General features: G+C 52.5%; 1 protein-coding gene across 1 annotated transcript in view; it reads left to right on the forward strand.

Annotated features, from left to right (window-relative positions):
- Window positions 1-480: 480 nt before the first annotated feature.
- LOC106594225 (RNA polymerase-associated protein LEO1) overlaps window positions 481-27,811 on the forward strand; it is a 69,116-nt gene continuing 41,785 nt past the window's right edge. The window contains 9 exon segments of the mRNA XM_045708516.1: window positions 481-608; window positions 1,001-1,143; window positions 1,227-1,492; window positions 1,622-1,735; window positions 1,737-2,005; window positions 3,672-3,929; window positions 5,411-5,505; window positions 6,686-6,834; window positions 6,989-7,073. Coding sequence (XP_045564472.1) covers window positions 551-608; window positions 1,001-1,143; window positions 1,227-1,492; window positions 1,622-1,735; window positions 1,737-2,005; window positions 3,672-3,929; window positions 5,411-5,505; window positions 6,686-6,834; window positions 6,989-7,073 — 1,437 coding nt within the window. The 5' untranslated portion in view covers window positions 481-550.

Below are 27,811 nucleotides of genomic sequence, written 5' to 3' on the forward strand. Positions count from 1 at the left end.
GCAAACATTTGACTTCAGATTCTAGTAGGGTGAGGCCAGGTGCTGCAGACTGTTCTAGAGCCCTCGCCAATTAATTGATATATATGTTGAAGAGGGTGGGGCTCAAGCTGCATCCCTGTCTCACCCCACAGCCCTGTGAAAATAAGTTTTTTTTTCTTCCCATTTTAACCACAAGCTTGTTGTTTGTGTATATGGATTTTATAATGTATGTTTTTCCCCCAACACCTCTTTCCATCAATTTGTATAACTGCAGTTATTCTGCAATTACTGCGTCCAAAATACCACAGTCGACTGCAGATACTGCACTTTTATTGCAGTTTCAAAACGGCAATCTTTTTGGTAAGGGTTAAATGATAAAATAACACAATGATTCCCATTAACGTATTAATCTGATGCATGTTTACATGCACCTTATTTCATAGCACTCATCTGCCGAAACTTGGTGAATTCTCAACGCAGTTAATCGTGCATTTCTGTGTGGTGCTGAACTGGGAAACTACATCTGCAAAAGCGCTAATCTATCACTTCCGGTTCGTCTTCAACCAACGAAATGGCGGACATTAACGAACTGTTCGGGAGTGATGGGGACAGTGACAACGAACAAAGAGGTGAAGTTAGCCATCAAAATGCTGTTCAGAAAAGTTAGCTAAATACGTCTAAAGTTACGCTAGATGAATAGCTTCATGCAGTTACAGCTAGCAAGCTAGCTAATGTGATCTAAGCTAAGGCCGGTTGGCTGATGCTAGCTAGCTAAGCTAACGTTAAGTAGCTAACAAGTAGCTAACGTTAGTAAAGAGGACCTTTGAGAATATCAACAACCTAACCAGAACCAAAAAAGCCAGTACATACTTGGTCCAGCACATTAACGTAAGCTAGTTAACCAACCAAGCTCTCCATAGGGCGTTCGTGCGTAGCTAACGTTGGTATTTGTGTTTATTTCACATGCATGTACATTTCCCCTCTGCTGAAAGCTAATATGATAGAATGTGTGTGTGTGCAGTGGTCTCAGCAGTGGCGTCTGGCTCTGGTTCAGGTTCTGAATCTGAGCCGGAGATGCCCAGGTCCCGTTCCCATAGTAACGCCTCCGGCAGCGACAGCGGGAGAGATGATGATGGACAAGACGGGGGAAAGCCCAACACCAAGGTGAGGTCCAGTTGTTTCAGTACATACACACACAGGAAACACTCTTAGCCTCAATAATGACATGGTATAACTCTATGAACCAGGAGCTGTTTGGGGATGACAGTGAAGAGGAACGCCATAGCGACAACCAATCAAACCTGTCAGAACACTCAGGAAACCAGTCGGACGCCAGCATGCACTCGGAGCCCGAGGACAATGATCAGTCAGACGCGGAGCAGCACAGTGGGTCGGAGAGAGGGCACCGGGAGGAAGAGGAGGAAGATGGAGATCGAAGGTCAGAGGCAGGCAGTCCAGTATCGGGGGCGGGGAGCCCCAGGTCTGGGAGGGGCAGTGCTCGCTCTGAGAAGAGGTGAGGAGGAATGATTATGGAATGGTTTTATATAGGCTAGTGCTTTTTCACCTGCTATTAAAAGCACTTTGAGTGAAAACAAATTTCATTGGAATGTATGTAATGCATAATAACTTATTTTCCCGCCAGTATCCATAGCGACCCCGGCACCCCCCATTCGGTGCCCGGCACCCCCCACTCGGCCCCCCAGTCTGTTCCCGGCACCCCCCAGTCTGTTCCCGGCACCCCCTGTCAGACCCCGGCACCCCCTGTCAGACCCCGGCACCCCCCTGTCAGACCCCGGCACCCCCCACTCAGGGCCAGGCACCCCCCAGTCAGGGCCCGGAACCCCCCACTCAGATGGGGAGGGGTCAGGCAAGGAGAACCAATCAGATGATGAAAAGTGGGGAGGAGGGGCTAAGAGTGACCAATCAGAGGAGGAGGAGGAGGAGGAGAAGAAGCGGCACCAATCGGACGAAGAGCGAGAGATTTCTGATGAGGGCGGGGCGGGGCACCGGAGCAGGAAGAAGTCAGGTATTGAAGAAAGGGTGTGTGTGTGGTCTGAAGGACCTTCCTCTAGCCACTCACTAGATCAGCCTTGGAGTTTGAAAAGAAAACTGTTGCAACCTTCAGCAACATCTGCTTTACTATTGTATTAATGTACCGCTACTCTATCAGGCTTTATCAATATGATATTGTTGTATCACATCCTATATGCCATTGTTTGCTGCTGTGCCCACTTAACCCCCCACAACAGCAGCTCCCTGGGAACCCAGTCTGGCAGCCCCCCTTACCTCTAAAAAACCTCTATACAGTGCATTCTGAAAGTATCCAGACCCCTTGGCTTTTTCCACATTTTGTTACGTTACAGCCTTATTCTAAAATGGATTAAATAATTTTCTGTCATCAATCTACACGCAATATCCCATAATGACAAAGAAACTGAAATATCACATTTACATAAGTATTCAGACCCTTTACTCAGTACTTTGTGGAAGCACCGTTAGCAGCGATTACAGCCATGAGTCTTCTTGGGTATGACGCTACAAGCTTGTCACACCTGTATTTGTGGAGTTTCTCCCATTCTTCTCTGCAGATCCTATCAAGCTCTGTCAAGTTGGATGGAGAGCATCGCTGCACACTTTTTTTCAGGTCTTTCCAGAGATGTTGGATCGGGTTCATGTCCGAGCTCTGGCTGGGCCACTCAAAGACATTCAGAGACTTGTCCTGAAGTCACTCCTGCGTTGTCTTGGCTGTGTGCTTAGGTTCGTTGTCCTGTTGGAAGGTGAACCTTCGCCCCAGGCTGAGGTCCTGAGCACTTTGGAGCAGGTTTTCATCAAGGGATTCTCTGTACTTTGCTCCATTCATCTTTCCCTCGATCCTGACTAGTCTCCCAGTCCCTGCCGCTGAAAGACATCCCCACAGCATGATGCTGCCACCACCATGCTTCACCGTAGGGATGATGCCAGGTTTCATCCAGACGTGACACTTGGCATTCAGGCCAAAGAGTTCAATCTTGGTTTCATCAAACCAGAGAATATTGTTTCCCATTGTCTGAAAGTCCTTTAGGTGCCTTTTGGCAAACTCCAAGTGGGCTGTCATGTGCCTTTTACTGAGGAGTGGCTTCTGTCTGGTTACTCTACCATAAGGGCCTGATTGGTGAAGTGCTGTAGAGTTGGTTGTCCTTATGGAAAGTTCTCCAATCTCCACAGAGGAATTCTGGAGCTCTGTCAGAGTGACCATCAGGTTCTTGGTCACCTCTCTGACCAAGGCCCTTCTCCCCCGACTGCTCAGTTTGGCTGGGCAGCCAGCTCTAGGAAGAGTCTTGGTGGTTCCAAACTTCTTCCATTTAAGAATGATGGAGGCCACTGTGTTCTTGGGGACCTTAAATACTTCAGAAATGTTTTTGGTACCCTTCCCCAGATCTGTACCTCGATACAATCCTGTCAAAATAATTTAATCAATTTTAGAATAAGTCTGTAACGTAACAAAATGTGTAAAAAGTCAAGGGGTCTGAATACATTCAGAATGCACTGTATGTATATGTGTCTTTTCAGAGGGGGGTTGGGTTAAAAGGGAAGTAACATTTCGATTGGACCTTGTGTGCAATTAACCAGTAAAATGATCTTAAATCTTTGTTTGAGCAATGACTGGAAGTCTACAGGAGAATTCTAATAATTAAATTATGTGTGTGCTTCAGAGTCTGCGAAGGGCAGTGACAGCGAGGATGACTTCGTCGGACGGAAGAACAAGAAGATGGCGTCTGCCTCAGACTCTGACAGCGATGTTGGAGCCAAGAAGAAGATGGCGTCTGCCTCAGACTCTGACAGCGACGTTGGAGCCAAGAAGAAGATGGCGTCTGCCTCAGACTCTGACAGCGACGTTGGAGCCAAGAAGAAGTTGGCGGCTTCTGCCTCAGACTCTGACAGCGACGTTGGAGCCAAGAAGAAGGGAAAAGGTAAACCTAGATCTGAGGGCTGGTTGCAACAATAACTTTCCCAAAATCCTTGGTTTTCCAGAAATCCTGGTTGGAGGATTCCGGATTTCCTGCTTATCCCCGCCTGAATCCGGGAGTCTTCCAACCGGGAATTCTGGAAAACTTGGGTGTTTTGAAAAATGCAACCCTAATCTGAAGAGTCCTATATGTGGTCTCCTCAACGCATATTAGAAGAGAAGATCCAAGGTTCCTCCCGGTGTAGGCTTGGCTTACACCGAATCAACTAGATTCAGCCGCAGGCCAATGTTTTTAGGAAAAAATATTCTTGGGTGGGTGTTCCGGCAGGGGTCCAGAACATAATTACAAATAATTTGTAGACTGCAAATTGACCACAAAAAACCCAAACAGATATAATATTTGACTAAAACATAATAATTTCAAACCTGCTTACATTTGTATGTATAATGAATGGGAATACTTTGGAACTGATTTTCCAAAATTAAAATCACTTGGAGCTGATTTCCTGGTGTTTTTAGTCTTTTATGTTAAAAAAAATAACATTTTGCTCAACTTGGGGGGCCAAATAAAAACCATTTGGCCTGTGGGCAGCCATTTGAGGAACCCTGATATATACCGTGTACCGGGGTATTTGGAAATAGCCACAGGATGGGTTTGCAATACCGTTGTAACTCTCATTTATTTAATAAATTAGAATATTTGTAGCTACTTTTTATGTTATGAAATACAGTACCTGCAGTCAACTTGTGCAATACGTTTGGTGATCTGCTTTATCTCCTGTCACATTATTTTACATTATGAAGCTTATCGGCAGTCCCCAGTTACGTGGTGAGACCGGAGCCTTGAGTCACTCACTGTTGTGCAGCATGAGCCAGGAAATGTAGTTACACACATTTGACAGCTAAATATCTCATCATTATTAAGTGGACTGTCTAAAAGGTGCTAAATGCTCTGCAGTTGTGCATTTGGTTTGCTAATTTAGTAGCTAGGTATCTAGCTAAGTGGTTAGTTTCTTCCAAAATCAAGCGTTGCTTGGTAACAGCAGAGAATCCCCCTTGCTGTCTAATATTTGTTTTGTGCATGCAGCAAACTGTGAGTAGCATTTTTTTGTTACTTTTATAACGTTATGACCCGAGATGTCTGTTCTGCAAATAGTTTGTCAGAGACTATAAAATGTTCGCAATGCGCTCGTTAGCATTTAGCTAGCATTCACTATGGGATTTCACATGTGCTTATTAGCATTGGTAACCTCCATATTGCTTAGTGGGGTTTGATAATAGCGCCCCTTGTGTTCAGTGCCCGTATTACAGAATATCCCAGGATGGCAAAAGGTCGGTATGACAGTCTGGATACCACCCAAGTCTACTCCGATGCACTTTGAGGAGGAGGCAGGGGGGTCAGGGTATAATCCCTCCATGTTCAACTCCTACCTGTTACAGGTCAAAGGTTAGGGGTCAGGACTCATCTCTCTATCTCTTCCTCAGGTAAGAAGCCAGCAGCAGACGACCTGTTTGGAGAGGCAGACGACATCTCATCAGACAGTGATGCTGAGAAACCCCCCACTCCAGGACAACCCCTGGTGAGACATACTTTACCCCCCCCCCACTCCAGGACAACCCCTGGTGACACATACTTTACCCCCCCACTCCAGGACAACCCCTGGTGACACATACTTTACCCCCCACTCCAGGACAACCCCTGGTGAGACATACTTTACCCCCCACTCCAGGACAACCCCTGGTGAGACATACTTTACCCCCCACTCCAGGACAACCCCTGGTGAGACATACTTTACCCCCCACTCCAGGACAACCCCTGGTGAGACATGCTTTACCACCCACTCCAGGACAACCCCTGGTGAGACATGCTTTACCACCCACTCCAGGACAACCCCTGGTGAGACATACTTTACCACCCACTCCAGGACAACCCCTGGTGAGACATACTTTACCACCCACTCCAGGACAACCCCTGGTGAGACATACTTTACCCCCCACTCCAGGACAACCCCTGGTGAGACATACTTTACCACCCACTCCAGGACAACCCCTGGTGACACATACTTTACCCCCCCACTCCAGGACAACCCCTGGTGACACATACTTTACCCCCCACTCCAGGACAACCCCTGGTGAGACATACTTTACCCCCCACTCCAGGACAACCCCTGGTGAGACATACTTTACCCCCCACTCCAGGACAACCCCTGGTGAGACATGCTTTACCCCCCACTCCAGGACAACCCCTGGTGAGACATGCTTTACCCCCCACTCCAGGACAACCCCTGGTGAGACATGCTTTACCCCCCACTCCAGGACAACCCCTGGTGAGACATACTTTACCACCCACTCCAGGACAACCCCTGGTGACACATACTTTACCCCCCACTCCAGGACAACCCCTGGTGACACATACTTTACCACCCACTCCAGGACAACCCCTGGTGACACAACTTCACCCCCCACTCCAGGACAACCCCTGGTGAGACATACTTTACCCTCCACTCCAGGACAACCCCTGGTGAGACATACTTTACCCTCCACTCCAGGACAACCCCTGGTGAGACATACTTTACCCTCCACTCCAGGACAACCCCTGGTGAGACATACTTTACCCCCCACTCCAGGACAACCCCTGGTGAGACATACTTTACCCTCCACTCCAGGACAACCCCTGGTGAGACACACTTTACCTCTGCATGTTACAAGAACTAATAATGAAGCATGTCTGTGTGTCTCTGTGTGTGTTTCTCTCCCCAGGACCAAGAGGATGGTATGGAAGGGGAGCAGGCTGAGGAGGAGCCCGTCCCAGAGACTCGTATCGAGGTAGAGATTCCTAAAGTCAGCACTGATCTAGGATCAGATCTCTACTTCGTCAAACTACCCAACTTCCTCTCTGTTGAGCCCAGGTTAGACTCACCCCAGCTGGTCCCAGTTCACTTCCTGTCCCCCCCTCCCTGACCCTAACCATTCCATGTTTTCAGATCTGAAGGGTCTGGATAGGTAGAAGCAGTGTCTTCACTCTGAACTGTGTGTATGATGTGTGTGTTCCTCTCTGTTCAGACCCTTTGACTCCCAGTACTATGAAGATGAGTTTGAGGATGAGGAGATGTTGGATGAAGAGGGGCGGACCAGGCTCAAACTGAAGGTGTGTGTGTGTGTGATGGGACGGTGTGTGTGTGTGTGATGGGACGGTGTGTGTGTGATGGACGGTGTTGTGTGTGTGTGTCGGTGTGTGTGATGGGACGGTGTGTGTGTGTGTGTGTGTGTGTGTGTGATGGGACGGTGTGTGTGTGTGATGGGACGTGTGTGTGTGTGATGGGACGGTGTGTGTGTGTGTGTGTGTGTGTGTGTGTGTGGGCGGTGTGTGTGTGTGTGTGTGTGTGTGTGTGTGTGTGTGTGTGTGTGTGTGTGTGTGTGTGTGTGTGTGTGTGTGTGATGGGACGGTGTGTGTGTGTGATGGGACGTGTGTGTGTGTGATGGGACGGTGTGTGTGTGTGATGGGACGGTGTGTGTGTGTGTGATGGGACGGTGTGTGTGTGTGTGTGATGGGACTGGTGTGTGTGTGTGTGTGTGTGTGATGGGACGGTGTGTGTGTGTGATGGGACGGTGTGTGTGTGATGGGACGTTGTGTGTGTGTGTGTGTGTGTGTGTGTGTGTGTGTGTGTGTGTGTGTGTGTGTGTGTGTGTGATGGGACGGTGTGTGTGTGTGATGGGACGTGTGTGTGTGTGATGGGACGGTGTGTGTGTGTGATGGGACGGTGTGTGTGTGTGTGATGGGACTGGTGTGTGTGTGTGTGTGTGTGTGATGGGGGTGCGTGTGTGTGTGTGATGGGACGTGTGTGTGTGTGTGATGGGACGGTGTGTGTGTGTGTGTGTGTGATGGGACGTGTGTGTGTGTGTGTGTGTGTGGACTGTGTGTGTGTGTGTGTGTGATGGGACGGTGTGTGTGTGTGATGGGACGGTGTGTGTGTGTGTGATGGGACGGTGTGTGTGTGTGATGGGACGGTGTGTGTGTGTGTGTGATGGGACGGTGTGTGTGTGTGTGTGTGTGTGTGATGGGACGGTGTGTGTGTGTGTGTGTGATGGGACGGTGTGTGTGTGTGTGTGATCGGACTGTGTGTGTGTGTGTGTGTGATGGGACTGTGTGTGTGTGTGTGTGTGTGTGTGTGTGATGGGACGGTGTGTGTGTGTGTGATGGGACGGTGTGTGTGTGTGATGGGACGGTGTGTGTGTGTGTGTGATGGGACGGTGTGTGTGTGTGTGTGTGTGTGTGTGTGTGATGGGACGGTGTGTGTGTGTGTGTGTGATGGGACGGTGTGTGTGTGTGTGTGTGATGGGACGGTGTGTGTGTGTGTGATGGGACGGTGTGTGTGTGTGTGTGATGGGACGGTGTGTGTGTGTGTGTGATGGGACGGTGTGTGTGTGTGTGTGATGGGACGGTGTGTGTGTGATGGGATGGGACGGTGTGTGTGTGTGTGTGTGATGGGACGGTGTGTGTGCGTGTGTGTGATGGGACGGTGTGTGTGCGTGTGTGTGATGGGACGGTGTGTGTGCGTGTGTGTGATGGGACGGTGTGTGTGCGTGTGTGTGATGGGACGGTGTGTGTGCGTGTGTGTGATGGGACTGTGTGTGTGTGTGTGTGATGGGATTGTGTGTGTGTGATGGGACTGTGTGTGTATGATGGGACTGTGTGTGTGTGTGTGTGATGGGACTGTGTGTGTGTGTGTGATGGGACGGTGTGTGTGTGTGTGTGTGTGTGTGATGGGACGGTGTTGTGTGTGTGTGTGTGATGGGACGGTGTCGTGTGTGTGTGTGATGGGACGGTGTGGTGTGTGTGTGTGATGGGACGTGTGTGTGTGTGTGTGATGGGACGGTGTGGTGTGTGTGTGTGATGGGGACGGTGTGGTGTGTGTGTGTGATGGGACGGTGTGTGTGTGTGTGATGGGACGATGTGGTGTGTGTGTGATGGGACGGTGTGGTGTGTGTGTGATGGGACGGTGTGTGTGTGTGATGGGACGGTGTGTGTGTGTGATGGGACGGTGTTGTGTGTGTGTGATGGGACGGTGTGGTGTGTGTGTGATGGGACGGTGTTGTGTGTGTGTGTGATGGGACGGTGTTGTGTGTGTGTGTGATGGGACGGTGTTGTGTGTGTGTGATGTGAGCTGTGTGTGTGTGTGTGTGATGGGACGGTGTTGTGTGTGTGTGTGATGGGACGGTGTTGTGTGTGTGTGTGATGGGACGGTGTTGTGTGTGTGTGTGATGGGACGGTGTTGTGTGTGATGGGACGGTGTTGTGTGTGTGTGTGATGGGACGGTGTTGTGTGTGTGTGTGTGATGGGACGGTGTTGTGTGTGTGTGTGTGATGGGACGGTGTTGTGTGTGTGTGTGATGGGACGGTGTTGTGTGTGTGTGTGATGTGTGTGTGTGTGTGTGATGGGACGGTGTTGTGTGTGTGTGTGTGATGGGACGGTGTTGTGTGTGTGTGTGATGGGACGGTGTTGTGTGTGTGTGTGATGGGACGGTGTTGTGTGTGTGTGTGATGGGACGGTGTTGTGTGTGTGTGTGTGATGGGACGGTGTTGTGTGTGTGTGATGGGACGGTGTTGTGTGTGTGTGTGATGGGACGGTGTTGTGTGTGTGTGTGTGATGGGACGGTGTTGTGTGTGTGATGGGGACGGTGTTGTGTGTGTGATGGGACGGTGTTGTGTGTGTGTGATGGGGACGGTGTTGTGTGTGTGATGGGACGGTGTTGTGTGTGGATGGGACGGTGTTGTGTGTGTGTGATGGGACGGTGTTGTGTGTGTGTGATGGGACGGTGTTGTGTGTGTGTGTGATGGGACGGTGTTGTGTGTGTGATGGGACGGTGTTGTGTGTGTGTGTGATGGGACGGTGTTGTGTGTGTGTGATGGGACGTTGTTGTGTGTGTGTGTGATGGGACGTTGTTGTGTGTGTGTGTGATGGGACGGTGTTGTGTGTGTGTGTGGATGGGACGGTGTTGTGTGTGTGTGATGGGACGGTGTTGTGTGTGTGATGGGACGGTGTTGTGTGTGATGGACGGTGTTGTGTGTGATGGGACGGTGTTGTGTGTGTGTGTGTGTGTGTGATGGGACGGTGTTGTGTGTGTGTGATGGGACGGTGTTGTGTGTGTGTGTGTGATGGGACGGTGTTGTGTGTGTGTGTGATGGGACGTGTGTGTGTGTGATGGGACGGTGTTGTGTGTGATGGGACGGTGTTGTGTGTGTGTGTGACGGGACGTTTGTGTGTGTGATGTGACGTGTGTGTGTGTGATGGGTACGGTGTTGTGTGTGTGAGTGATGGGACGGTGTTGTGTGTGATGGGACGGTGTTGTGTGTGTAGATGGGACGGTGTTGTGTGTGAGATGGGACGGTATTGTGTGTGAGATGGGACGGTGTTGTGTGTGTGTGTGTGATGGGACGGTGTTGTGTGTGTGATGGGACGGTGTTGTGTGTGTGATGTGGGACGGTGTTGTGTGTGTGTGATGGGACGGTGTTGTGTGTGTGTGTGTGATGGGACGGTGTTGTGTGTGTGTGATGGGACGGTGTTGTGTGTGTGTGATGGGACGGTGTTGTGTGTGTGGGCGTGTGTGTGTGATGGGACGTGTGTGTGTGTGTGTGTGTGTGTGATGGGACGGTGTTGTGTGTGTGTGTGTGGGACGGTGTGTGTGTGTGTGTGATGGGACGGTGTTGTGTGTGTGTGATGGGACGGTGTTGTGTGTGTGTGTGTGATGGGACGGTGTTGTGTGTGTGTGTGTGTGATGGGACGGTGTTGTGTGTGTGTGTGTGTGATGGGACGGTGTTGTGTGTGTGTGATGGGACGGTGTTGTGTGTGTGTGATGTGATGTGTGTGTGTGTGTGTGTGATGGGACGGTGTTTGTGTGTGTGTGTGTGATGGGACGGTGTTGTGTGTGTGTGTGGTGTGTGTGATGGGACGGTGTTGTGTGTGTGTGATGTGACTGTGTGTGTGTGTGTGATGGGACGGTGTGTGTGTGTGTGTGTGATGGGACGGTGTTGTGTGTTTTGTGTGATGGGACAGTGTTGTGTGTGTGTGGATGGGACGGTGTTGTGTGTGTGTGTGTGATGGGACGGTGTTGTGTGTGTGTGATGGGACGGTGTGTGTGTGTGATGGGACGGTGTTGTGTGTGATGGGACGGTGTTGTGTGTGTGTGTGTGTGTGATGGGACGGTGTTGTGTGTGTGATGTGACGGTGTTGTGTGTGTGATGTGACGGTGTTGTGTGTGTGTGATGGGACGGTGTTGTGTGTGTGTGTGATGGGACGGTGTTGTGTGTGTGTGATGGGACGGTGTTGTGTGTGTGTGTGATGGGACGGTGTTGTGTGTGTGTGATGGGACGGTGTTGTGTGTGTGTGATGGGACGGTTGTGTGTGTGTGCTGTGTGTGTGTGATGGGACGGTGTTGTGTGTGTGTGTGATGGGACGGTGTTGTGCGTGTTGTGTGTGATGTGACGGTGTTGTGTGTGTGATGGGACGGTGTTGTGTGTGTGATGGGACGGTGTTGTGTGTGTGTGATGGGACGGTGTTGTGTGTGTGATGGGACGGTGTTGTGTGTGTGTGTGTGTGATGGGACGGTGTTGTGTGTGTGTGATGGGACAGTGTTGTGTGTGTGTGATGGGACGGTGTTGTGTGTGTGATGGGACGGTGTTGTGTGTGATGGGACGGTGTTGTGTGTGATGGGACGGTGTGTGTGTGTGATGGGACGGTGTTGTGTGTGTGTGGATGGGACGGTGTTGTGTGTGTGTGTGATGGGACTGTGTGTGTGTGTGTGTGATGGGACGGTGTTTGTGTGTGTGTGATGGGACGGTGTTGTGTGTGTGATGGGACGGTGTTGTGTGTGTGTGATGGGACGGTGTGTGTGTGTGTGTGATGGGACGGTGTTGTGTGTGTGTGTGATGGGACGCGGTGTTGTGTGTGTGTGATGGGACGGTGTTGTGTGTGTGTGATGGGACGGTGTTGTGTGTGTGATGGGACGGTGTTGTGTGTGTGTGATGGGCGGTGTGTGTGTGTGTGTGATGGGACGGTGTTGTGTGTGTGTGTGTGTGGGACGGTGTTGTGTGTGTGTGATGGGACGGTGTCGTGTGTGTGTGATGGGACGGTGTTGTGTGTGTGTGTGTGATGGGACGTTGTTGTGTGTGTGTGTGATGGGACGGTGTTGTGTGTGTGTGTGTGATGGGACGGTGTGTGTGTGTGTGTGTGTGATGGGACGGTGTTGTGTGTGTGTGATGGGACGGTGTTGTGTGTGTGTGATGGGACGGTGTTGTGTGTGTGTGTGATGGGACGGTGTTGTGTGTGTGTGTGATGGGACGGTGTTGTGTGTGTGTGATGGGACGGTGTTGTGTGTGTGTGATGGGACTGTGTTGTGTGTGTGTGTGTGTGATGGGACGGTGTTGTGTGTGTGTGTGATGGGACGGTGTTGTGTGTGTGTGTGATGGGACGGTGTTGTGTGTGTGTGTGATGGGACGGTGTTGTGTGTGTGTGTGTGATGGGACGGTGTGTGTGTGTGTGTGATGGGACGATGTTGTGTGTGTGTGATGGGACGGTGTTGTGTGTGTGTGTGATGGGACGGTGTTGTGTGTGTGTGTGTGATGGGACGGTGTGTGTGTGTGTGTGATGGGACGGTGTTGTGTGTGTGTGTGATGGGACGGTGTTGTGTGTGTGTGTGTGATGGGGACGGTGTTGTGTGTGTGTGATGGGACGGTGTTGTGTGTGTGTGTGTGATGGGACGGTGTTGTGTGTGTGTTGATGGGACGGTGTTGTGTGTGTGTGTGGGGACGGTGTTGTGTGTGTGTGTGATGGGACGGTGTTGTGTGTGTGATGGGACGGTGTTGTGTGTGTGTGTGATGGGACGGTGTTGTGTGTGTGTGTGTGTGATGGGGCTTGTGTGTGTGTGTGTGATGGGACGGTGTTTGTGTGTGTGATGGGACGGTGTTGTGTGTGTGTGTGATGGGACGGTGTTGTGTGTGTGATGGGACGGTGTTGTGTGTGTGTGTGATGGGACGGTGTTGTGTGTGATGGGACAGTGTTGTGTGTGTGTGATGGGACGGTGTTGTGTGTGTGATGGGACGGTGTTGTGTGTGTGATGGGACGGTGTTGTGTGTGTGTGATGGGACGGTGTTGTGTGTGTGTGGATGGGACGGTGTTGTGTGTGTGTGATGGGACGTTGTTGTGTGTGTGTGTGATGGGACGGTGTTGTGTGTGTGTGTGATGGGACGGTGTTGTGTGTGTGTGATGGGACGGTGTTGTGTGTGTGTGTGTGATGGGACGGTGTTGTGTGTGTGTGATGGGACGGTGTTGTGTGTGTGTGATGGGACGGTGTTGTGTGTGTGTGATGGGACGGTGTTGTGTGTGTGTGATGGGACGGTGTTGTGTGTGTGTGTGTGTTGTGTGTGATGGGACGTGTGTGTGTGTGTGTGATGGGACGGTGTTGTGTGTGTGTGTGACGTGTGTGTGTGTGTGATGGGACGGTGTTGTGTGTGTGGGATGGACGGTGTTGTGTGTGTGATGGGACGGTGTTGTGTGTGTGTGTGATGGGACGGTGTTGTGTGTGTGTGATGGGACGGTGTTGTGTGTGTGTGATGGGACGGTGTTGTGTGTGTGTGATGGGACGGTGTTGTGTGTGTGATGGGACGGTGTTGTGTGTGTGTGATGGGACGGTGTTGTGTGTGTGTGATGGGGCTGTGTGTGTGTGTGTGTGTGATGGGACGGTGTTGTGTGTGTGTGTGTGATGGGACGGTGTTGTGTGTGTGATGGGGACGGTGTTGTGTGTGTGTGAGATGGGACGGTGTTGTGTGTGTGATGGGACGGTGTTGTGTGTGTGTGATGGGACGGTGTTGTGTGTGTGCGTGATGGGACGGTGTTGTGTGTGTGATGGGACGGTGTTGTGTGTGTGTGTGATGGGACGGTGTTGTGTGTGTGATGTGGACGGTGTTGTGTGTGTGTGTGATGGGACGGTGTTGTGTGTGTGTGATGGGACGGTGTTGTGTGTGTGATGGGACGGTGTTGTGTGTGTGATGGGACGGTGTTGTGTGTGTGTGTGATGGGACGGTGTTGTGTGTGTGTGATGGGACGGTGTTGTGTGTGTGTGTGTGGGACGGTGTTGTGTGTGTGTGTGTGTGATGGGACGGTGTTGTGTGTGTGTGTGATGGGACGGTGTTGTGTGTGTGGATGTGGCTGTGTGTGTGTGTGATGGGACGGTGTTGTGTGTGTGTGATGGGACGGTGTTGTGTGTGTGTGTGATGGGACGGTGTTGTGTGTGTGTGATGGGACGGTGTTGTGTGTGTGTGATGGGACGGTGTTGTGTGTGTGTGTGTGTGATGGGACGGTGTTGTGTGTGTGTGTGTGTGTGTGATGGGACGGTGTTGTGTGTGTGTGATGGGACGGTGTTGTGTGTGTGTGTGATGGGACGGTGTTGTGTGTGTGGATGGGACGGTGTTGTGTGTGTGTGATGGGACGGTGTTGTGTGTGTGATGGGACGGTGTTGTGTGTGTGTGTGTATGGGACGGTGTTGTGTGTGTGATGGGACGGTGTTGTGTGTGTGTGATGGGACGGTGTTGTGTGTGTGTGTGATGGGACGGTGTTGTGTGTGTGTGATGGGAGCGGTGTTGTGTGTGTGTGATGGACGGTGTTTGTGTGTGTGTGTGATGGGACGGTGTGTGTGTGTGTGATGGGACGCGGTGTTGTGTGTGTGATGGGACGGTGTTGTGTGTGTGTGATGGGACGGTGTTGTGTGTGTGATGGGACGGTGTTGTGTGTGAGTGATGGGACGGTGTTGTGTGTGTGTGATGGGACGGTGTTGTGTGTGTGATGGGACGGTGTTGTGTGTGTGTGATGGGACGGTGTTGTGTGTGTGATGGGACGGTGTTGTGTGTGTGATGTGACGGTGTTGTGTGTGTGTGTGATGGGACGGTGTTGTGTGTGTGTGATGGGACGGTGTTGTGTGTGTGTGATGGAACGGTGTTGTGTGTGTGTGTGGGACGGTGTTGTGTGTGTGATGGGACGGTGTTGTGTGTGGATGGGACGGTGTTGTGTGTGTGTGATGGGACGGTGTTGTGTGTGTGATGGGACGGTGTTGTGTGTGTGTGTGATGGGACGGTGTTGGTGTGTGTGATGGAGCGTTGTTGTGTGTGATGGGACGGTGTTGTGTGTGTGTGATGGGACGGTGTTGTGTGTGATGGGACGGTGTTGTGTGTGTGTGATGGGACGGTGTTGTGTGTGTTGTGTGTGTGTGATGGGACGGTGTTGTGTGTGTGTGTGTGATGGGACGGTGTTGTGTGTGTGATGGGACGGTGTTGTGTGTGTGTGTGTGTGATGGGGCTGTGTGTGTGTGATGGGACGGTGTTGTGTGTGTGTGATGGGACGGTGTTGTGTGTGTGTGATGGGACGGTGTTTGTGTGTGTGTGATGGGACGGTGTTGTGTGTGTGTGATGGGACGGTGTTGTGTGTGTGTGATGGGACGGTGTTGTGTGTGTGTTGATGGGACGGTGTTGTGTGTGTGTGATGGGACGGTGTTGTGTGTGTGTGTGATGGGACGGTGGTGTGTGTGTGTGATGGGACGGTGGTGTGTGTGTGTGTGATGGGACGGTGGTGTGTGTGTGTGATGGGACGGTGTTGTGTGTGTGGCATGGTGTTGTGTGTGTGTGATGTGACGGTGTTGTGTGTGTGTGTGTGTGTGTGTGGGACGGTGTTGTGTGTGTGTGTGTGATGGGACGGTGTTGTGTGTGTGTGATGGGGCGGTGTTGTGTGTGATGGGACGGTGTTGTGTGTGTGATGGGCGGTGTTGTGTGTGTGATGGGACGGTGTTGTGTGTGTGTGATGGGACGGTGTTGTGTGTGTGTGATGGGACGGTGGTGTGTGTGTGTGTGATGGGACGGTGTTGTGTGTGTGATGGGACGGTGTTGTGTGTGTGATGGGACGGTGTTGTGTGTGTGTGTGATGGGACGGTGTGTGTGTGTGTGTGATGGGACGGTGTTGTGTGTGTGTGTGTGTGGGACGGTGTTGTGTGTGTGTGTGATGGGACGGTGTTGTGTGTGTGTGTGATGGGACGGTGTTGTGTGTGTGTGTGTGATGGGACGGTGTTGTGTGTGTGTGTGTGATGGGACGGTGTTGTGTGTGTGTGTGATGGGACGGTGTTGTGTGTGTGTGTGATGGGACGGTGTTGTGTGTGTGTGATGGGACGGTGTTGTGTGTGTGTGATGGGACGGTGTTGTGTGTGTGATGGGACGGTGTTGTGTGTGTGTGATGGGACGGTGTTGTGTGTGTGATGGGACGGTGTTGTGTGTGTGTGATGGGTGTGTGTGTGTGTGATGGGACGGTGTTGTGTGTGTGTGTGTGATGGGACGGTGTTGTGTGTGTGTGTGATGGGACGGTGTTGTGTGTGTGTGTGATGGGACGGTGTTGTGTGTGTGTGTGTGTGTGATGGGACGGTGTTGTGTGTGTGTGTGATGGGACGGTGTTGTGTGTGTGTGTGATGGTGTGTGTGTGTGATGGGACGGTGTGTGTGTGTGATGGGACGGTGTTGTGTGTGTGTGTGTGTGTGATGGGACGGTGTTGTGTGTGTGTGATGGGACGGTGTTGTGTGTGTGTGTGATGGGACGGTGTTGTGTGTGTGTGTGATGGGACGGTGTTGTGTGTGTGTGTGATGGGACGGTGTTGTGTGTGTGTGATGTGACGGTGTTGTGTGTGTGTGTGATGGGGCGGTGTTGTGTGTGTGTTGATGGGACGGTGTTGTGTGTGTGAGATGGGACGGTGTTGTGTGTGTGGGATGGGTTGTGCGGTGTTGTGTGTGTGATGGGACGGTGTTGTGTGTGTGATGGGACGGTGTTGTGTGTGTGATGGGACGGTGTTGTGTGTGATGGGACGGTGTTGTGTGTGGTGTGTGTGTGTGATGGGACGGTGTTGTGTGTGTGTGTGATGGGACGGTGTTGTGTGTGTGTGTGATGGGACGGTGTTGTGTGTGTGTGATGGGACGGTGTTGTGTGTGTGTGATGGGACGGTGTTTGTGTGTGTGTGTGATGGGGACGGTGTTGTGTGTGTGTGTGATGGGACGGTGTTGTGTGTGGATGGGACTTGTGTGTGTGTGATGGGACGGTGTTGTGTGTGTGATGGGACGGTGTTGTGTGTGTGTGTGATGGGACGGTGTTGTGTGTGTGTGTGATGGGACGGTGTTGTGTGTGTGTGTGATGGGACGGTGTTTGTGTGTGTGTGTGTGATGGGACGGTGTTTGTGTGTGTGTGTGATGGGACGGTGTTGTGTGTGTGTGTGATGGGACGGTGTTGTGTGTGTGTGTGATGGGGACGGTGTTGTGTGTGTGTGTGTGTGTGTGTGATGGGACGTGTGTGTGTGTGTGTGTGATGGGACGGTGTTGTGTGTGTGTGATGGGGCGGTGTTGTGTGTGTGTGATGGGACGGTGTTGTGTGTGTGTGTGGATGGGACGGTGTTGTGTGTGTGTGTGTGATGGGACGGTGTGTGCGTGTGTGTGTGTGTGATGGGACGGTGTTGTGTGTGTGTGTGTGTATGGGACTGTGTGTGTGTGTGTGTGTGTGATGGGACGGTGTTGTGTGTGTGTGTGTGTGTGTGATGGGACGGTGTTGTGTGTGTGTGATGGGACGGTGTTGTGTGTGTGTGATGGGACGGTGTTGTGTGTGATGGGACGGTGTTGTGTGTGTGTGTGGATGGGACGGTGTTGTTGTGTGTGTGATGGGACGGTGTTGTGTGTGTGTGTGTGATGGGACGGTGTTGTGTGTGTGTGATGGGACGGTGTTGTGTGTGTGTGGATGGGACGGTGTTGTGTGTGTGTGATGGGACGGTGTTGTGTGTGTGTGTGATGGGACGGTGTTGTGTGTGTGTGTGATGGGACGGTGTTGTGTGTGTGTGATGGGACGGTGTTGTGTGTGTGTGATGGGACGGTGTTGTGTGTGTGTGTGATGGGACGGTGTTTTGTGTGTGTGTGATGGGACGGTGTTGTGTGTGTGTGCTGTGTTGTGTGTGTGATGGGACGGTGTTGTGTGTGTGTGACGTGTGTTGTGTGTGATGTGACGGTGTTGTGTGTGATGGGACAGTGATGTGACGGTGTTGTGTGTGTGATGTGACGGTGTTGTGTGTGTGAGATGGGACGGTGTGTGTGTGTGAGATGGGACGGTGTTGTGTGTGTGTGTGATGGACGGTGTTGTGTGTGTGTGTGTGATGTGTCGGTGTTGTGTGTGATGGGACGGTGTGTGTGTGTGTGATGGGACGGTGTTGTGTGTGTGATGTGACGTGTTGTGTGTGTGTGTGATGGGACGGTGTTGTGTGTGTGATGGGACGGTGTTGTGTGTGTGTGTGGATGGGACGGTGTTGTGTGTGTGTGTGATGGGACGGTGTTGTGTGTGCGTGTTGTGTGTGATGGGACGGTGTTGTGTGTGTGTGTATGGGACGGTGTTTGTGTGTGATGGGACGGTGTGTGTGTGTGTGATGGGGCGGTGTTGTGTGTGTGTGTGATGGGACGGTGTTGTGTGTGTGTGTGTGATGGGACGGTGTTGTGTGTGTGTGTGTGATGGGACGTGTGTGTGTGTGTGTGTGTGATGGGACGGTGTTGTGTGTGTGTGTGTGATGGGACGGTGTGTGTGTGTGTGTGTGATGGGACGGTGTTGTGTGTGTGTGTGTGATGGGACGGTGTTGTGTGTGTGTGTGTGTGATGGGACGGTGTTGTGTGTGATGGGACCGTGTGTGTGTGTGTGTGTGATGGGACGGTGTTGTGTGTGTGTGTGTGTGTGTGATGGGACGGTGTTGTGTGTGTGATGTGATGTGTGTGTGTTGTGTGATGGGACGGTGTTGTGTGTGTGATGGGACGGTGTTGTGTGTGTGTGTGATGGGACGGTGTTGTGTGTGTGATGGGACGGTGTTGTGTGTGTGATGGGACGTTGTGTGTGTGTGTGTGTGATGGGACGGTGTTGTGTGTGTGTGTGATGGGACGGTGTTGTGTGTGTGTGATGGGACGGTGTTGTGTGTGTGATGGGCGTGTTGTGTGTGTGATGGGACGGTGTTGTGTGTGTGGATGGGACGGTGTTGTGTGTGTGTGTGATGGACGGTGTTGTGTGTGTGTGTGATGGGACGGTGTTGTGTGTGTGTGATGGGACGGTGTTGTGTGTGTGATGGGGGCGGTGTTGTGTGTGTGATGGGACGGTGTTGTGTGTGTGATGGGACGGTGTTGTGTGTGATGGGACAGTGATGTGACGGTGTTGTGTGTGTGATGTGACGGTGTTGTGTGTGTGAGATGGGACGGTGTTGTGTGTGTGAGATGGGACGGTATTGTGTGTGAGATGGGACGGTATTGTGTGTGAGATGGGACGGTGTTGTGTGTGTGATGGGACGGTGTTGTGTGTGTGATGGGACGGTGTTGTGTGTGTGTGATGGGACGGTGTTGTGTGTGATGTGACGGTGTTGTGTGTGTGATGGGACGGTGTTGTGTGTGTGATGGGACGGTGTGTGTGTGTGATGGGACGGTGTTGTGTGTGTGAGATGGGACGGTGTTTGTGTGTGTGATGGGACGGTGTTGTGTGTGTGTGTGATGGGACGGTGTTGTGTGTGTGATGGGACGTGTGTTGTGTGTGTGATGGGACGGTGTTGTGTGTGTGTGTGATGGGACGGTGTTGTGTGTGATGGGACGGTGTTGTGTGTGTGTGATGGGACGGTGTTGTGTGTGTGTGATGGGACGGTGTTTTGTGTGTGTGTGTGATGGGACGGTGTTGTGTGTGTGTGTGTGTGATGTGTGTGTGTGTGTGTGTGTGTGTGATGGGACGGTGTTGTGTGTGTGTGTGTTATGGGACGGTGTTGTGTGTGTGTGTGATGGGACGGTGTTGTGTGTGTGTGTGGGTGTGTTGTGTGTGATGGGCGGTGTGTGTGTGTGTGATGGGACGGTGTTGTGTGTGTGTGTGTGATGGGACGGTGTGTGTGTGTGTGTGTGATGGGACGGTGTTGTGTGTGTGTGTGTGTGTGTGATGGGACTGTGTTGTGTGTGTGTGATGGGACGGTGTTGTGTGTGTGTGTGTTGATGGGACGGTGTGTGTGTGTGATGGGACGGTGTTGTGTGTGTGTGATGGGACGGTGTTGTGTGTGTGATGGGGCGGTGTTGTGTGTGTGTGATGGGACGGTGTTGTGTGTGTGTGATGGGACGGTGTTGTGTGTGTGATGGGACGGTGTTGTGTGTGTGATGGGACGGTGTTGTGTGTGTGATGGGACGGTGTTGTGTGTGATGGGACGGTGTTGTGTGTGATGGGACGGTGTTGTGTGTGTGTGTGTGATGGGACGGTGTTGTGTGTGTGTGTGATGGGACGGTGTTGTGTGTGTGTGATGGGACGTGTGTGTGTGTGTGATGGGACGGTGTTGTGTGTGTGTGATGGGACGGTGTTGTGTGTGTGTGTGATGGGACGGTGTTTTGTGTGTGTGTGTGATGGGATGGTGTTGTGTGTGTGTGTGTGTGTTGGTGATGGGCGGTGTTGTGTGTGTGATGGGGACGGTGTTGTGTGTGTGATGTGACGGTGTTGTGTGTGATGTGTCGGTGTGTGTGATGGGACGGTGTTGTGTGTGTATGACGTGTTGTGTGTGATGGGACGGTGTTGTGTGTGTGTGTGATGGGACGGTGTTGTGTGTGTGTGATGGGACGGTGTTGTGTGTGTGTGATGGGACGGTGTTGTGTGTGTGATGGGACGGTGTTGTGTGTGTGATGGGACGGTGTTGTGTGTGTGTGTGATGGGACGGTGTTGTGTGTGTGTGATGGGACGGTGTTGTGTGTGTGTGTGTGATGGGACGGTGTTGTGTGTGTGTGATGGGACGGTGTGTGTGTGTGTGATGGGACGGTGTTGTGTGTGTGTGGATGGGACGGTGTTGTGTGTGTGTGGATGGGACGGTGTTGTGTGTGTGTGATGGGACGGTGTTGTGTGTGTGTGATGTGACGGTGTGTGTGTGTGATGGGACGGTATTGTGTGTGTGTGTGTGTGTGATGGGACGGTGTTGTGTGTGTGTGTGATGGGACTGTGTGTGTGTGTGATGTGGCGTGTGTGTGTGATGGGACGCGGTGTTGTGTGTGATGGGACGGTGTGTGTGTGTGTGTGATGGGACGGTGTTGTGTGTGTGTGTGATGGGACGGTGTTGTGTGTGTGATGGGACGGTATGTGTGTGTGTGTGATGGGACGGTGTGTGTGTGTGAGATGGACGGTGTGTGTGTGTGTGATGGGACGGTGTTGTGTGTGTGATGGGACGGTGTTGTGTGTGTGATGGGGCGTGTGTGTGTGTGTGTGTGTGTGATGGGACGGTGTTGTGTGTGTGTGTGTGATGGGACGGTGTTGTGTGTGTGTGTGATGGGACGGTGTTGTGTGTGTGTGATGGGACGGTGTTGTGTGTGTGATGGGACGGTGTTGTGTGTGTGTGTACTGTTGTGGGACGGTGTGTGTGTGTGATGGGACGGTGTTGTGTGTGTGTGATGGGACGGTGTTGTGTGTGTGTGATGGGACGGTGTTGTGTGTGTGTGATGGACGGTGTTGTGTGTGTGTGATGGGACGGTGTTGTGTGTGATGTGACTGTGTGGGGACGGTGTTGTGTGTGTGATGGTGACGGTGTTGTGTGTGATGGGACGGTGTTGTGTGTGTGATGTGGGACGGTGTTGTGTGTGATGGGACGGTATTGTGTGTGATGATGTGTGTGTGTGTGATGGGACGGTGTTGTGTGTGTGTGTGATGGACGGCGGTGTGTGTGTGTGATGGGACTTGTGTGTGTGATGGGACAGTGTGTTGTGTGTGTGTGTGTGTGATGGGACCGTGTTGTGTGTGTGTGTGTGATGGGACGGTGTTGTGTGTGTGTGTGTGATGGGACGGTGTGTGTGTGTGTGTGATGGGGCAGTGTTGTGTGTGTGATGGGACGGTGTTGTGTGTGTGTGTGATGGGACGGTGTTGTGTGTGTGTGATGGGACTTGTGTGTGGTGTGTGTGTGTGTGATGGGACGGTGTTGTGTGTGTGTGATGGGACGGTGTTGTGTGTGTGTGTGATGTTTGCTGTGTGTGTGTGATGGGACGGTGTTGTGTGTGTGTGGGCGGTGTTGTGTGTGTGATGGGACGGTGTTGTGTGTGTGTGATGGGACGGTGTTGTGTGTGTGTGATGGGACGGTGTTGTGTGTGTGATGGGGACGGTGTTGTGTGTGTGTGTGTGTGATGGGACGGTGTTTGTGTGTGTGTGTGTGTGATGGGGACGGTGTTGTGTGTGTTGTTGTGTGTGATGGGCTGTGTTGGCTGTTGTGTGTGTGTGGACGGTGTGTGTGTGTGATGGGACGGTGTGTGTGTGTGTGATGGGACGGTGTTGTGTGTGTGTGTGTGTTGTGTGATGGACGGTGTTGTGTGTGATGGGACGGTGTTGTGTGTGATGGGACGGTGTTGTGTGTGTGTGTGATGGGACGGTGTTGTGTGTGATGGGGCGGTGTTGTGTGTGTGATGGGACGGTGTTGTGTGTGTGTGATGGGACTGTGTTGTGTGTGATGGCTGTTGTGTGTGTGATGGGACGGTGTTGTGTGTGTGTGATGGACGGTGTTGTGTGTGTGATGACGTGTTGTGTGTGTGTGTGATGGGACGGTGTTGTGTGGTGTGCGGTTGTGTGTGTGTGATGGGACGGTGTTGTGTGTGTGTGTGATGGGACGGTGTTGTGTGTGATGTGATGTGTGTGTGTGTGATGGGACGTGTGTGTGTGTGATGGGACAGTGATGTGCGGTGTGTGTGTGTGATGTGACGGTGTTGTGTGTGTGTGATGGGACGGTGTGTGTGTGATGTGGGCGGTATTGTGTGTGTGCATGTGTGTGTGATGGGACGGTTGTGTGTGTGTGTGATGGGACGGTGTTGTGTGTGTGATGGGACGGTGTTGTGTGTGTGTGTGTGATGGGACGGTGTGTTGTGTGTGTGTGTGATGGGACGGTGTTGTGTGTGTGATGGGACGGTGTTGTGTGTGTGTGTGATGGGACGGTGTTGTGTGTGTGATGGGACGGTGTTGTGTGTGTGTGATGGGACGGTGTTGTGTGTGTGATGGGACGGTGTTGTGTGTGTGTGATGGGACGGTGTTGTGTGTGTGTGGATGGGACGGTGTTGTGTGTGTGTGATGGGGCGGTGTTGTGTGTGTGATGGGACGGTGTTGTGTGTGTGTGATGGGACGGTGTTGTGTGTGTGTGATGGGACGGTGTTGTGTGTGTGTGTTGTGTGTGTGATGGGACGGTGTTGTGTGTGTGTGTGTGATGGGACGGTGTGTGTGTGTGTGATGGGACGGTGTTGTGTGTGTGTGTGTGATGGGACGTGTGTGTGTGTGTGATGGGGCGGTGTTGTGTGTGTGTGTGATGGGACGGTGTTGTGTGTGTGATGGGACGGTTGTGGTGTGTGTGTGATGGGACGGTGTGTGTGTGTGTGATGGGACGGTGTGTGTGTGTGTGTGTGATGGGACGGTGTTGTGTGTGTGATGACGGTGTTGTGTGTGATGGGCTGTGTGTGTGTGTGTGTGTGTGATGGGACGGTGTTGTGTGTGTGTGGGACGGTGTTGTGTGTGTGTGATGGGGACGTGTTGTGTGTGTGTGTGTGATGGGACGGTGTTGTGTGTGTGTGTGATGGGACGGTGTTGTGTGTGTGTGATGGGACGGTGTTGTGTGTGTGTGTGATGGGACGGTGTTGTGTGTGTGTGATGGGACGTGTTGTGTGTGATGTGCTGTTGTGTGTGTGTGAGATGGGACGGTGTTGTGTGTGTGTGTGGTGATGGAACGGTGTTGTGTGTGTGTGTGTGATGGGACGGTGTTGTGTGTGTGATGGGACGGTGTTGTGTGTGTGTGTGATGGGACGGTGTTGTGTGTGTGTGTGTGATGGGACGGTGTTGTGTGTGTGTGATGGGACGGTGTTGTGTGTGATGGGACGTGTGTGTGTGTGATGTGACGGTGTTGTGTGTGGCTGTGTGTGTGTGATGGGACGGTGTTGTGTGTGTGATGATGGGACGGTGTTGTGTGTGTGTGGACGTGTTGTGTGTGATGGGACGGTGTTGTGTGTGTGATGGGCGGTGTTGTGTGTGATGGGACGGTGTTGTGTGTGTGTGTGTGGATGTGTGTGTGTGATGGGACGGTGTGTGTGTGTGTGATGGGACGGTGTTGTGTGTGTGAGCGTGTTGTGTGTGATGGGACGGTGTTGTGTGTGTGTGTGTGTTGTGGACGGTGTTGTGTGTGATGGGACGGTGTTGTGTGTGTGTGATGGGACGGTGTTGTGTGTGATGGGACCGGTGTTGTGTGTGTGTGTGATGGGACGGTGTTGTGTGTGTGTGTGTGATGGGACGGTGTTGTGTGTGTGTGATGGGACGGTGTTGTGTGTGTGATGGGACGGTGTTGTGTGTGGTATGGGACGGTGTTGTGTGTGTGATGGGACGGTGTTGTGTGTGTGATGGGACGGTGTTGTGTGTGTGTGTGTGATGGGACGGTGTTGTGTGTGTGTGTGATGGCGGTGTTGTGTGTGTGATGGGGACGGTGTTGTGTGTGTGATGTGACTGTTGTGTGTGATGGGCGGTGTGTGTGTGATGGGACGTGTGTGTGTGTGATGGGACGGTGTGCGTGTGTGTGTGTGTGATGGGGCGGTGTTGTGGTGTGTGTGTGTGATGGGACGGTGTTTGTGTGTGTGTGATGGGACGGTGTTGTGTGTGTGTGTGTGATGGGACGGTGTTGTGTGTGTGATGGGACGGTGTTGTGTGTGTGTGATGGGGCAGTGTGTGTGTGTGTGTGTGATGGGACAGTGTTGTGTGTGATGTGTGTGATGGACGGTGTTGTGTGTGTGATGTGATGGACGGTGTTGTGTGTGTGTGATGGGACGGTGTTGTGTGTGTGTGTGATGGGACGGTGTTGTGTGTGTGTGATGGGACGGTGTTGTGTGTGTGATGGGACGGTGTTGTGTGTGTGTGTATGGGACGGTGTTGTGTGTGTGTGATGGGACGGTGTTGTGTGTGTGATGGGGACGGTGTTGTGTGTGATGGGACGTGTGTGTGTGTGTGATGGGACGGTGTTGTGTGTGTGATGGGACGGTGTTGTGTGTGATGGGACGGTGTTGTGTGTGTGTGATGGGACGGTGTTGTGTGTGTGTGATGGGACGGTGTTGTGTGTGATGGGACGGTGTTGTGTGTGTGTGATGGGACGGTGTTGTGTGTGTGTGTGTGATGGGACGGTGTTGTGTGTGTGATGGGACGGTGTTGTGTGTGTGTGATGGGACGGTGTTGTGTGTGTGATGGGACGGTGTTGTGTGTGTGATGGGACGGTGTTGTGTGTGTGTGATGGGACGGTGTTGTGTGTGTGTGTGTGATGGGACGGTGTTGTGTGTGTGTGTGATGGGACGGTGTTGTGTGTGTGTGATGGGACGGTGTTGTGTGTGTGATGTGACGGTGTTGTGTGTGATGGGACGGTTTGTGTGTGTGTGTGATGGACGGTGTTGTGTGTGTGTGTGATGGGACGGTGTTGTGTGTGTGTGTGATGGGACGGTGTTGTGTGTGAATGGGACGGTGTTGTGTGTGTGATGGGACGGTGTTGTGTGTGTGTGATGGGACGGTGTGTGTGTGTGATGGGACGGTGTTGTGTGTGATGCGTGTTGTGTGTGATGGGACGGTGTTGTGTGTGTGTGATGGGACGGTGTTGTGTGTGTGTGATGGGACGGTGTTGTGTGTGTGTGTTGATGGGACGGTGTTGTGTGTTGTGTGTGTGATGGGGCGGTGTTGTGTGTGTGATGGGACGGTGTTGTGTGTGTGTGATGGGACGGTGTTGTGTGTGTGTGATGGGGCGGTGTTGTGTGTGTGTGTGTGTGTGTGTGTGATGGGACGGTGTTGTGTGTGTGTGATGGGACGGTGTTGTGTGTGTGTGTGATGGGACGGTGTGTGTGTGTGTGTGATGGGACGGTGTTGTGTGTGTGTGATGGGACGGTGTTGTGTGTGTGGTGTGATGGGACGGTGTTGTGTGTGTGTGTGTGATGGGACGGTGTTGTGTGTGTGATGGGACGGTGTGTGTGTGTGTGTGTGTGTGTGATGGGACGGTGTTGTGTGTGTGTGATGGGACGGTGTTGTGTGTGTGATGGGACGGTGTTGTGTGTGTGTGATGGGACGGTGTTGTGTGTGTGTGATGGGCGGTGTTGTGTGTGTGTGATGGACGGTGTTGTGTGTGATGGGCGGTGTGTGTGTGTGTGATGGGGCGGTGTTGTGTGTGTGTGTGATGGGGCTGGTGTTGTGTGTGTGTGATGGGACGGTGTTGTGTGTGTGTGGCGTGTTGTGTGTGTGATGGACGGTGTTGTGTGTGTGTGTGATGGGACGGTGTCTGTGTGTGTGTGATGGACGTGTTTGTGTGTGTGTGATGGGCGAGGGTGTGTGTGTGTGTGATGGGACGGTGTTGTGTGTGATGGGTGTGTGTTGTGTGTGTGTGATGGGACGGTGTTGTGTGTGTGATGGGACGGTGTTGTGTGTGTGGCGGTGTGTGTGTGTGTGATGGGACGGTGTTGTGTGTGATGGGACGGTGTTGTGTGTGTGATGGGACGTGTGTGTGTGTGTGTGATGGGACGGTGTTGTGTGTGTGATGGGACGGTGTTGTGTGTGTGATGGGACGGTGTTGTGTGTGTGTGTGTATGGGACTGTGTGTGTGTGTGTGATGGGACGGTGTTGTGTGTGTGATGGGGCGGTGTTGTGTGTGTGTGATGGGGACGGTGTTGTGTGTGTGTGATGGGGCGGTGTTGTGTGTGTGTGATGGGACGGTGTTGGTGTGTGTGTGTGTGTGTGTGTGATGGGACGGTGTTGTGTGTGTGATGGGACGGTGTGGTGTGTGTGTGATGGGACGGTGTTGTGTGTGTGATGCGTGTGTGTGTGATGGGACGGTGTTGTGTGTGTGTGTGTGTGTGATGTGACGGTGTTGTGTGTGTGTGATGGGACGGTGTTGTGTGTGTGATGGGACGGTGTTGTGTGTGTGTGTGTGTGTGATGGGACGGTGTTGTGTGTGTGATGGGACGGTGTTGTGTGTGTGGATGGGACGGTGTGTGTGTGTGTGATGGGACGGTGTTGTGTGTGTGTGTTGATGGGACGGTGTTGTGTGTGTGTGTGATGGGACGGTGTTGTGTGTGTGATGTGCGGTGTTGTGTGTGTGGGCGGTGTTGTGTGTGTGATGGGACGGTGTTGTGTGTGATGGGACGGTGTTGTGTGTGTGTGATGGGACGGTGTTGTGTGTGTGTGGATGGGACGGTGTTGTGTGTGTGTGATGGGGCGGTGTTGTGTGTGTGTGATGGGGCGGTGTTGTGTGTGTGTGATGGGACGGTGTTGTGTGTGTGATGGGACGGTGTTGTGTGTGTGTGTGTGATGGAACGGTGTTGTGTGTGTGTGTGTGTGTGTGATGGGACGGTGTTGTGTGTGTGTGTGATGGGACGGTGTTGTGTGTGTGTGTGTGATGGGGCGTGTGTGTGTGTGTGATGGGACGGTGTTGTGTGTGTGTGTGTGATGGGACGGTGTTGTGTGTGTGTGTGATGGGACGGTGTTGTGTGTGTGTGATGGGACGGTGTTGTGTGTGTGTGATGGGACGGTGTTGTGTGTGTGTGTGATGGGACGGTGTTGTGTGTGTGTGTGTGTGATGGGACGGTGTTGTGTGTGTGTGTTGTGTGTGTGATGGGACGGTGTTGTGTGTGTGATGGGACGGTGTTGTGTGTGTGTGTGTGTGTGTGATGGGACGGTGTTGTGTGTGTGTGTGATGGCGTGTTGTGTGTGTGTGATGGGGCGGTGTTGTGTGTGTGTTGTGTGTGTGATGGACGGTGTTGTGTGTGTGTGTGATGGGACGGTGTTGTGTGTGTGTGGATGGGCGTGTGTGTG

The sequence above is a fragment of the Salmo salar genome, chromosome ssa26, assembly GCF_905237065.1.
Source record: "Salmo salar chromosome ssa26, Ssal_v3.1, whole genome shotgun sequence".
NCBI classification, from domain to species: Eukaryota; Metazoa; Chordata; class Actinopteri; order Salmoniformes; family Salmonidae; genus Salmo; species Salmo salar.